Raw genomic sequence first — 12,233 nt, 5'->3', positions numbered from 1 at the left:
GTATTGCCGGGGAGCCAAATGTGCATCACTGTCACACAGTCGACGCCTCTACACTGAGCAATAAATATATCATATGCAACATTTTGTACATCGTTAATATGTTAAAAATTATTGTCAAAGTTTTAAAATAATAACTGAGAGAACAATTTGTGTCTTGTCATTTCGACAGTTGGTTGAATAATGATTGCTAAACAAGTAACATAGCGGTCAATTTGAAGACAAACTATAGTTTATGACATGTATTATATTATAAACAAACCTTACAGTTTATTGAGAATGTCAGTGTAAACATGATTTAAGCCAACAATATCATGTTGTAAATTTAGCTCATTGATCTGTCGATTAATGTGCATCATCTCCAATATAAACCGTTTGTTATAATAATTCTCTACATCCCGAATCTCTACATTTTGCCAATCAAAGTCATGACCGTTTTGCAACCTATGATCTGTAATCACCGAATGAGTGGATGTTTGACTATGGATATGCCGTATTTAGAAAAGATATCGAATAAATTCAAGAATATAATTAATGGGGTTTGCCAAAAAGTTTCTTTTTTTAGTTTGAACAAGTTGATTCAATTTATTAAGGTTCATAAAGATTCTTTAAATAAATTTAAAAAGGAATGTAGTACAAGATCAATTGTTGTGATTGCGATGCTTCCTACGTAGGACAAACAGGGAGAAAATTAAAAACCAGACTTTCTGAACACCAAAGGCAAATTGTTTCAATTAAAGGAGTCTATAAAAAAACTTATTAGTTTTTTGTTAATTTGTAATTTCTCATAATATTAGAATTTTAATGACCGGTTTAGTTAAGTTACATTTCTGCGCAAAAATATGAGAAAATATCATGTTTTCAATTTTTTTACATTGATGCTTATTTCCAAAAAGTCTAAAATAATTGAATAATGTTGGAAAGGTAAATAAAAAAAATATAAAATTAGTCACTCGATAATTTCACTTAAATATTAGCAATTATAAACTTCTTGAACACTTTAAAAATTCGAATTTGTATTCTAAAAATCTTTAAAAATTTCCAAGAATTTTTCTTGATGAATAGATTTTTCTTGATGAATAGACGTCACTAATTTTTTGCATAATTTTTCATGAATTAGAAGAAGAGAAAAAAATTATAACGAAAAGATATTTTTTTAATTATTACTCTCATATTGGTGAAGATAAGAGGTTAAAGCTTGGCGAAAATATTTCTTTCGTGGAGGCCTAACATATGACCTAACGTATGACAAGTCTAATTTGGCATGAGGGCAAATCCATATTCTGCTTCACTCTTTGTCAGTAAAGTCTTTTTAAAATTTAAATACAGAAGAGATATTTGTAAATTAGCGATTTGCTCTAAGGAAAAATACTTTAACTTAGCAAGAAAAAATTCTGAATTTAAATTATAACACAAATTATTTGATATTTTTAAAAATGTCAAGATAAGCAAGAAAATCCGTAACAAACGTACAAGAAAAAAATCTGTAATTTCTAAAGAGAATTTTATGATTAATCGCAAAGATGATGAAGTTGTTATCTGCATGCAAATATGTTATGTGAGATATGGAAATTAAAAAAGAAAGATAAATATTAAAATATGTTATGCTTGATAATTTTTTTTTTAAAGATCGACGAGTTGCTAAAATAACAGGTAATAAATTATAATACCTTGATAATTAATCAGAAGATATTAATTGTATATATCAATTTATATTAGAATCTGGAAATTCTCGTTACTTACAATTTGAAATGAGTCTAAACAAAAAGAATCATCAATTACGGAATAGACGTTCAATAACAATGAAGAGAAGAATTGTAATTTTATTGGAATAGATTTAAGATTGCGGAATGTGTATCATAATTATGTACTAATGCGTGGTTAATGTAGAATTACTGAAGATGGCCAGATAATGACCGAAACGTTTAATTTTAAATTTTGAATGTATTAAATATCACTGAAAACAATTGGTGTCGTGATTTCATCCTCTTTTTCTTCACTTGCTTGATAATTATCTTTCTTTAGTGTAATTATAAAATAAAATTCAAATTATTTAAATTATTAAAAATTTAAATTATTTTTTTTAAAACAATGCAAAAATTATTTTTATATCCTATTTCTTTCACGTGGATGAATTTTAAAATTAATTTTATTATGTATTCTTTTTTATTACGTTGTAAGTAGTCACTACTATTTTAAATTAAAAATCTTACGATTTAACGTAAAAATAAGAATTGTATTACTGATTGTTGTTCATTATTTAGGTAATCACACATTTGATAAACGTTATGCGAGCATATAAGTCGTACGGTTTATCTGGGCCTCAAATCGGACTTCCCTGGCAAATATTTGCCATCGAATGCACGGAGGAGATTATGGAGGGAGTCGAGAAGACTGTTAGAAAGACTCATGAAATGAACATCATCCCGATGACGATTTTTATCAATCCTGAATTAAAAGTTATAGATTACACACCCATTACCCTTTATGAGGGATGTGAAAGTATTAGAGGATATTCTGCTGCTGTGCCGAGAGCTTACGAAGTGGAAATTAAGGCATTAAACTCTTCCGCTGAACAGTTCACATGGAGAGCATGTGGATGGTCTGCTAGAATAGCACAACATGAATACGATCATTTACAAGTAAGTGTTACGTCAGAAAGAGGATTATTCTTATAGCACTACGAATACATAGAATAAGAATAAATTAATTATGTAGAAAGTAATTTGTTTCTATTTCTCAGGGAAAGCTGTACATAGAGAAAATGGACGTAAGGACATTTAATTGTACGGCTTGGGATAAAATTAATAAAAATAAGGGCAAAATGCGCTTAAGTTATTTGCCGAGGAAGTATTGATTGGCATATGAAGTAATATTTATATTGATTGAAATAAATGCACAGTGCTTACATTAAAATTAAAGCGTGCTTATTCACACCATACATATATATGAAAGTAATATTCCGATCACTTTATTTAATTGTTATTAGTGCTGTGTTTAAAGTTAGCTGTTTCTCTTATCACATTCACATTTTTCTTTATAGATAGATAAAATTATAAATTTTAGAGTACAATCTACTCTTTATTTACAAAACAATAATAATTATTTTTTGTAAATATCTTGATAAAATTCGTTCTTTGATGACCGGATGAACTGAAAAAAATATTTTATTTTTTCCTTGAACATGTATTCAAAGACGATAAACATTCACCAAAAGAATAATTTTCCTGAAAGATTTACAATTTGAAAATAATTTTGTTGGCTCATCGAAATAATTTTGTTGGAAACTCAGACTGGTTACTGGAATATCAAAATTTCTTGTAGCATTGCTCATCATTTTTCAGTTTCTAACATAATTATTTTGATAGTGCAATAAAATTATTTTCCGTATCCAATAAATTTTTATTCAAATCTTTCAGTGAAATCGTTCTTTTCATGTATATCTACTTATGACATATAATACCTCTGGTAATAGAATTTACCTTAACAAAAGAAATTGTTTGTATCTCAGCTTTTTCTCTCAATATACAAGCGACCTTTGGTGATATTAACTTAAAATGTAACAGCTACATAAAAAATAAGATATTTTATTTACGCATTTTTCAGAATACAATCATAATAGACTATCGGATACACGGTCACAGGTACACGGAATTATATAGTACCGAATGAACGAATAGAATAAGTATTTCATTTGTATAAACCGCGTTTTGCATGATTCTGTTGAATTTACACTTTCCTTGCCGTTACATTCAGTCGCTATCTTACTAACGCAGCTTTGAATATCGTTCAATTACATTTTATCACGCAGTTTACATTTTTTTTTAGTGATCTCTGATATGATAACAAATATATATTCTATTAACGTATATACATTGCAGCTGTATGATTCTTTTACTATGTGCTTTGATTGTGTTTTTTGTTAACAAGAAAAAATAATTCTCTAATTATTTGAAACCTTTTGTAAATATGTGAATAATATATCAGCTTGCAAAGTTTTCGCTCTTTATCTTTCTCTCTTTAATTGCGATGGAGTTTACGTTTGTGAGAAAAATTTTAAATAAAATTTTTGCTCATTTATTTTTTTTATTTAAAACGAGTTTTATCTAGATAGAAATTCCAATAGTTAGAGCGGCTAATATAAAAAGCAAGTTATAAATATCACAACACAGTTATGGTATAAAAAATTTCTCGGTATCGTAGATATTCTATAATATTTATTATTCCGTGTGCGTCATTAATGTATAGAACTGTTTTGGACCATTCAAAGAGTTGAAGTGTGTTTTCTGGTATTCAAGTGGGTTTTCTGGGTTTTTTTTTCAGCTGCATTAGTTGTCCTCTTATTCATAAATAATCACGACTGTGTGTATTTCCTTAATTATTATATATATTTTTATTAGAATTACGTTATTATATGACGTGTATTATGTACACCTAAATCGTATCTTAAAAAGCGTTTGTTTTCCCAGAGTATTTCTTGCTCTCTCTCTCTCTCTCTCTCTCTCTCTCTCTCTCTCTCTCTCTCTCTCTCTCTCTCTCTCTCTCTCTCTCTCTCTCTCTCTCCGACAACATTTGAAAACCTAAAAGGAACATAAGTTATAAAGATATTACACATATATTTTGAGTTCATCAAAATCAATGTTGTTTTGCTTCCTTTAAAATTTACTGAATAAATAGGATGAAACCATATCAAAAGAAAGCACATTAAAATGAATCTCTTTTAAAATATCATGCACAATAATAGATACGAAAGAAAAAACCTATAATTATTTAATATAAAAACGTAATTGGATTTTATCTTTACATGTATTAAAAAGTTGAGACCTATTACTTATCTTACGATATTAATAGCTTTGAATATAAAATTACGTATTATTATTAAGTTTATTTCATGAGAAATGAAGCAATTGAAATTTAGACTTTCGCAAATAAGAAATAACATAGCGATAAGTTTGGACTTATTGCAGATTATCTACGAGTTCACAACCACATCTAGTGCGCGTTTAATGTATTCGCATAATTTACAATTATTAATTTATCAACAAAAAGCTTGCAGTTGACTGTGAGGATATATAATTTTATATATGAAATTTTATAATTTTTATTTTACTTAGTTTAAATTATGTGTAAATTTTATTTTTTAATTCTTAGGCTTATTGATTGAAGAAATATCTTAGCTTTAAACAAGAGCCTTTAGTCTTGAATTTTTCAGTTTTCTCTTTGAAAGAATTCTTATATACGATAGGAACACGACAATTACGCGATAATGTTACGCGTTATAAATCATTATTCCTTAGTTTTAAACATTTTTCTAACATCAAATAATCGCGACTCTTAATGTATTCATTTTCTTCATGTATTAACACTATGAAGAAACTGCAGTAAATACAATATTTTGGTCCGTTGATTTTTTTAAAAGACTATGAATGGTATGCCGATAGAGATAATTTAGTGATAGTCAACATAATAATAAAACCAGAAACACATAGCAAAACATGAGGCAGTAAAACATAAGCAGTAAGTGAATTGGCCAATCACAATAGTGAATCTAAGGCAAAGATGTCACGTTCTCTGCTGTGATTGATCGAATTACTTACTGCTTACGTCTCTGCACTATCTTATATTTTTCTATGTGTTTCTGACTTTACTTTTTTAAATTACATGTAATGTAATAACACAGATATCTCTTCGCGACTAAAAAATATCGCATGTGACTAGAGAGAGAAACTCTGATTAAAGTTCCTGAAACAAAATAATTGCATTTTTGGCCTAAGTGTTATACAAGGACTAGCTTGATAGCGGGAAAAAATCGCTCCTTCCCAGGATGCTGCAAAACGCAGGTGCAATTGAGCCGATTGCATCGTTGGTTGACGGAAAGAGCGCCAGCATTAAAGGAGAGTTAGATATTTTCATATCCAGGTGTGTACTCGTTGTTGCTGAGAGTTTTCTTCCTCTTGTCAGGACACATGTCCTCTGGTCTGCGAAGTCCTCCATTTTTTGCCATGATCGCGATGAGCCAACAGCCGGTCGTTTCCGCCTCTCACTGATTGCAGGTGCAGTGGTATTCGCACCGTGCCTATCGAATTAGAAATAGAGCTTGTTTGCATCGATACATCGATTATTACGTATCGTGCTATATCCAATTATACTACGGTGATTAACAGCGTCATTCCATGCCGTATTGAATTTAATATATGCGTACGTTCAGGTATAATTCGTGCGAGTTATCGAATTCGTCGTCATGTATCAAAAATCAAACGAAGCTCTAAAAAAATGAATGTTACTTTTTATTGCGTGCAATTATTCTATAATCAACATATGTAAAAACTTAACTTATAACAGAACTAAAGTGTCAGAGATATATGTGTACTTCATTAAAACTCAATGAAAGGAAATACTGTGCGAAAAATAAAAATTTAATAGACTTTTATGATAATATAATTAGAAAAGACACTAGACATTAGTATTTATAGCAATAATGGAACAACAAAACATCTACTTAATTAAAATGCTATAGAAAACGCGCTAAAATCACATATGGTATACTAAATGTTTTTATCTTAACATATTTTGTTATCAAGAATTAATCCTTTCAGCAGTAAATTAATATGAAAATTCTGAGGTTTTGCATTTGTTAACAAGATTTATTCTTTTAAGTTTCAAATTAAAGGTTTAATTCTCGATCTTGAATAGTTCCCGCAAGTTAACGAATAACAAACATGCAATCATAGTTCATTTTCCGCGTTTGTTTCGTGTTTATCACTTCCCGTCAGAATTGTTGTATTGTGATCGATACACGGGATACGAAGCGAACGGCTCGTATCTGCATTACACATTTAACGCTAAATATATTTGATTCTTACTGGTATCGAATTTTCGTATATGCGCAAACAATTTTTATGTTGAATGACGATTTTACGTCCGTATTATGTTCTGTGTTAAATGTACAAATAATTTAACATACACGTCGCGAACGAGCGAAAGATCACGAGCCGGTATCTTCGATTCCACTAAATCAAGTATGTACTCGAGTGCTCGGAGGCAAGATGTAAGCTTTGCTCGAAATCAGAACGGTGATCAGAGCGAGGTGCAATTCCTGGCCGCGACAATGTTGTCACGATCGACGTCCGCGAGAACGTCGGGGACCAAGTGACGCAAATCTATAGATGATGTTCGCGCGTCCCCTTGGGCTAGATCAGTGTCGTCGAAATGAGACTCTGACTCGCTCCTAGGCGTTGTGGAGCCGGTGGTGCAAGTGTGCTCCGAGAAGGTGCACGTACCATTCCGCGATATTCTGGTGTGCATGTCCGGACTACCGGTGCAACTGTATCTGGATGTCACGGCCTCCGAACGCGACAGAGACGGCTCCGATGTCACACGCACCCACGGACACCAGAAGAAGAATTGGGCGAAGCCACGGCGGAATCTGCACAAAATATGTTGGAGATCGATGGAGTATATTATGATTCATTCTTAAAACTATCAAGATACTTTTATACAACACACTTTATTCGAGTGATATCTTAGGAATATCTTTAAGACATAGGATATCCTTTACGTTTGTAGGGACATTCCTTGGAGGTGTGTGTTGTATGGGATAAAATATTGTATGGATAAATGTCAATCGAATAATCTTTGTTTCTTACACGTAAAGAATATGAATAAGTGAGCATTGTATTGTAGAATATATTTACTGAAAAATATAAATATAAATTGGCTGCGAGAGAGAATATCAAGATTATTTAATTCAAAGATTATTAATATGGCATAGTGATTTTAATTTAATACTTTTATTTTATTTAAAATATAAAGCACAAAGTTTCGTCATCTTTTTTTCTTATATTCATAAAGATTTAGGATAAAATATAAATCGTGCCTGTTATCAAATAAATCTGATTATCCTATGAGAAATATCTGTTGTCATTCAACTCGAAGATGTAATTCATGTGTTATATACAGGGTGTTAGTTAAGTATGTTCCCAAACTCAACCGAGCGATTCTTTGGTTTATTTCAAGTAAAAAAGTCCATATAAACATGTGTCCTAAACGGCTTAGTTTCCAAAATAAAAAAATTTAAACAAGTTGTAATAATCTATTTATTTGAAAGATATACAACTTGAACTAGTTAAAAACTAGTCAAAAACAGAAAAACAAAAACAGGCTTCAGTTCTTCTGACGAAATAAAACAATTAGATGAATTGTTGAAAATGTCCACCTTGCGCCATGATACATCCATCTTCTCAAAGATTGACGTACACGCTCAAAGATACCAGGTGTGTTACGTATTGCCTCGCATGAAGCAACTATTCGATTTTGCATGCTAAAAGCTACTTTGCATGAAATTAGTAAAGTTAAATGTAAAAATATATAAATATTTTAAACGATTAACTATCTACTAATGATATGGGAGGATCCCGTTTGCCAACAGTTCTGATTGTACACACCACTCATATCAACTGGTGCCTAGTAATTTTTTACTGTTTTGCCAATGAGATTATTTTATTTTTAAATTGGCCAATCAGCGATACATGTGAGCAATATGCGATGTGTGCAATCGGAGCCCTCCCAATGATATTGTCACATTATTTAACAAAATATATGTATATCATTTCATTGTCAAAGTTGATTATATTGTATCACTGCATTGAGATAGTTTATATAAAGCAGCTTTTAATATGCACTGATCCAGTGTAATGCAAGTGATCGAATTCACCATAAGTCGTTTAGGACACATGTTTATATGGACTTTTTTACTTGAAATAAACCAAAGAATCGCTCTGTTGAGTTTGGGAACATACTTAACTAACACCTTGTATATGTATATGTATATTTTTATATTTTTACTCCTTGCAGAAAATAAGTTTTTGAATAATTGTGGTCATAGATCACAAAGTTCTCTCATATACAGCTCACATTCTTTTTATGGTACGCACGGATAAAGATTGATCTTTTAAGAAAAAAACGTTACCAAAATCATCTAATTGTTCCGGATGAAAAATCTCGTATGCAATAATATAGAGAAAAAGACTGTAATTCAATTATTACATTACGATCTTACTGCTGAGCCGTTGTTATTATTCACCACCATTATGACATTGTAGTCCGGATGTGGAAACACAATGATACTCGCGTATCATGTCATATGTACGTAAATGAATATTTATGAGACTGAAGCATATTCTGTCGATAGCATGCGGAAAATTGAAATTGTGCGTTTGACCTGCGGATGCCTGTTACATCGCAACGAGGTGTTCAATGTATTATATTTCCATTTTATTGGTTTCGACGTTACATTTATTCTTTTTTTTCACATGTCAATAAATAGCGGCAATGCCGATGTGGTAAGGAACAAAACGTGCACGCTGCGTGTGACGTATAAGAGGGGATTTGAGAGCGGAAAAGGGGAATTCGAACACACACACGCGCGCCCACAGAGAGAGAGGGAGGGGAGGGAGGGAGGGAAAGGGAGAGAGGGGAGAGAGGGGGAGAGAGAGAGAGAGAGAGAGAGAGAGAGAGAGAATTCGATCGACTCTCAGACAACATTCCCATTCTCATTTGCGAGCAAAACGAAATTATTTCAATTGCTCTCTGAAGATTCGCGCGGCTTTTCTCAATGGACATGGATCGGTCAGCGTTCACTGAATTGGCACGTGTTTGAAAACATATCCCTGCGGTGCAAGTCTATAACGACATAAATCGTTTATTTTGCATATCGGAATCTCGGTTTGGTCGACCACATTTTCATTATCATGGATATTCAAATTGATCGTTTGTGTAAACGCATTAATGGCAACGACGTTACTTCCTGTTTCTATAATAACTGAGCGTTTCTCCACCCTTCCTCCGAGGTATCTCTAAAGTCGGATAAGCTCATCTTTTGTGTGCTATATTGGATTAACTCTCAACAGTTCGTCAAACACTCTCGACGAGATAGCGATTACCGATGAAATAAATCGTCGGCAATCAGGACTTAATTAAGAACCTTATAAGATAAAGCTACATTATTGTAATAAATGACCGAACTATTTTTACATATCTCTGTAACTGTACAAATATGTAAATACATCTGCCTTTGATTATTTTATCTTATAATAACAAAAATTATTAAAATAGGTTAAGAAAGTTAACGGATACAATTTAAAAATTAATAGAATTTATACGTGACATTTTAACAAAATATAAGATATATAAACGATATTTATAATAGAAACTCAAACTCATGTCGAGGATCTATACTTTAAAAGCGATATTTTGTAGCAAAGACTCGTGTTTAATTTGTGTAGATCCACTAATTAACATAGAATAATTTAAGTTAGTCCTTGCTTATCGCGATGGGCAAACTTACGAAGCGAAGCACTGCACGGTATCCAAGATGTTGAAGAGGGAAACTTTTGCGAACTCTGTTAACAAATGACGAGAGGATTCGTCGATACTGTATCTATGTATTTGCTTATCTCACGAAGTTGGCAGAATCTGTACAAGGATTCTCAAGAAATAATCTCTCCAATATATTACAATGCTGACATTGCAAGAAAATTAAACTTCTGTTACAATATATTAAAACTTCTATATGTTTTGAAAAACATTGCGAATAACAAAGCAAAAAGTAGTCGTTTTCACGTTCAAATAGAGAAGCAAAAATCTTACCTAGTATTCATCCAACAATAAATTATAGGGTTGTACATGCTATTGGACATCGCCAGCCAATATATGCCTAGAAAGACCTCCTGGATGTACGGTTCATTTGTAATTTCTGGCAGATAGGACGTCACTATGAAGTACATATGAAACGGAAGCCAGCACACTGCAAATATTACTACTACGACTATCATCATTTTTACGACCTGAAATATAAAGAAAAATCATATCAGTCAAGATATAAAAGGAACCAATTTCTCCATGATTAATTCACTATAATGTTAGACTTTTCCAATAAAGGTAAAGACAGTGAAGCTATTTTCCATAAAAATTTTATTGAAGAAAAAAAGTTATATTATTTATATTTCATAATGAAGCGGTCACAAAAGTATATTTTAAATAAATAAACTTAAATTCTCTCTTATACGTATTTACATCAAGGTTTTCCCATAAAAGTCATGTTAAATAATTACGAAAACAATATATTATTGTTTTAAATTAAATTATACTTGGACAATATAATAAGAGAATAATCAGCTTATATGTTTCATATTTAATTAAATTCGGGAGATTATATTCTGCTCATTTCTATGTATAAATAATCATAATTATTTTATATTATAAATATATTATATAAATGTATTTATATACGAATATGTAACATATGATTTTATGCCGCCAAATTACCGATGATTTTAATGAAAACACCTGTTAGATTCGGTTTGTACATGCAACGCGCGCTGCGAATGAGGATTCCCGTGAGTATCAAGGGAGGTTTCCTGTATTTATAATAATATTCTGTGATACGTATCGAAATAATGCGATTAATTATGATAAATAAAGCTACCAATTGTTTTTATATGCAGTTTCTACTTCGCCAGTTTCGATCGGAAAACTGTAATAGATATTTCTTTGAATTTGCATTTTCTGTAAAGAATTCTACAGGTGATTAAAGTCATGATAACGAAGTGCTTGTAACATATCGATTTCTCCGTCGTTTTTGTTATTATCGCGAAATTCAATTTTGTCTTATCTTCTCTTCCGCGTTATACTACACTTTTGTCTGTTCGAAGAGGAATTCTCCTTTTCGTTGAAATTAATGATCTACTCAACTTCGCACAGGTATAGTTCTCATAATCAGTTGAGGACAGCTTATAGAGAACGGCTATTTGAGAAATAACTCAAATTGGATTTCTTGAGATAATTACGAATTGTACCTTATTATCTTCTTTATATAATTAAAAAGTAGATTTACATTCTCTCCGTGGGTGTAGGTACGTGATTTTCATTATGCACTACGTATGGACCTGGCAGCTAATTCGATTATAATTTACAACAATGAATACCGCTCATCAATTCGTATTTAAAAATATAATTTTGAGATTTCAGTGCAAGTACTTCGAAAAATTGCTTGGTGCAGCGGACCATGGTATTCTCTTCGAATATTTATGTCTGACCCTTGGCAAGTGTTTGTATAAAGCTTTGAGATACATTCAGAGCACATTTTTATTGCTTCTATACGTTCTCTACGAAGTCAGATAAGAATTTGCATTTTTCTTTCTTCCTCGAAAAATCCACGATAATCGCACCAGCATTTT

At 31.5% G+C, this 12,233-nt stretch overlaps 2 protein-coding genes across 2 annotated transcripts in view; one reads left to right on the top strand and one right to left on the bottom strand.

Moving 5' to 3' along the window:
• LOC108769134 (peptide deformylase, mitochondrial) overlaps positions 1–2,893 on the top strand; it is a 38,281-nt gene extending 35,388 nt beyond the window's left edge. The window contains exons 2-3 of the mRNA XM_018519955.1: positions 2,262–2,639; positions 2,741–2,893. Coding sequence (XP_018375457.1) covers positions 2,262–2,639; positions 2,741–2,854 — 492 coding nt within the window. The 3' untranslated portion in view covers positions 2,855–2,893. The remainder of the gene's footprint in view (positions 1–2,261; positions 2,640–2,740) is intronic.
• A 2,877-nt stretch (positions 2,894–5,770) lies between these two features.
• LOC108769133 (tachykinin-like peptides receptor 99D) lies at positions 5,771–10,898 on the bottom strand. Its single transcript, XM_018519954.1, has 4 exons — positions 10,887–10,898; positions 10,645–10,841; positions 7,278–7,423; positions 5,771–6,073 (listed from the first exon to the last, which is right to left on the bottom strand). Exons 1-4 carry the CDS (start codon positions 10,896–10,898, stop codon positions 5,955–5,957), a joined length of 474 nt encoding a protein of 157 aa, XP_018375456.1. The 3' UTR covers positions 5,771–5,954.
• Positions 10,899–12,233: the final 1,335 nt, after the last annotated feature.

Source organism: Trachymyrmex cornetzi, unplaced genomic scaffold, assembly GCF_001594075.2.
Source record: "Trachymyrmex cornetzi isolate Tcor2-1 unplaced genomic scaffold, Tcor1.1 scaffold858, whole genome shotgun sequence".
Taxonomy (NCBI): Eukaryota; Metazoa; Arthropoda; class Insecta; order Hymenoptera; family Formicidae; genus Trachymyrmex; species Trachymyrmex cornetzi.
The sequence above is the reverse complement of the archived record's forward strand: the minus strand, read 5'-3'. Positions and strand labels throughout refer to the sequence as shown.

Coding starts and splice junctions, on each gene's coding strand:
- LOC108769133 (XM_018519954.1), bottom strand. Junction 7,424..10,644: donor TATTGTTGGATGAATACTAG/GTAAGATTTTTG, acceptor TATTTTGTGCAG/ATTCCGCCGTGGCTTCGCCC. Junction 6,074..7,277: donor CACCAGAATATCGCGGAATG/GTACGTGCACCT, acceptor CTAATTCGATAG/GCACGGTGCGAATACCACTG.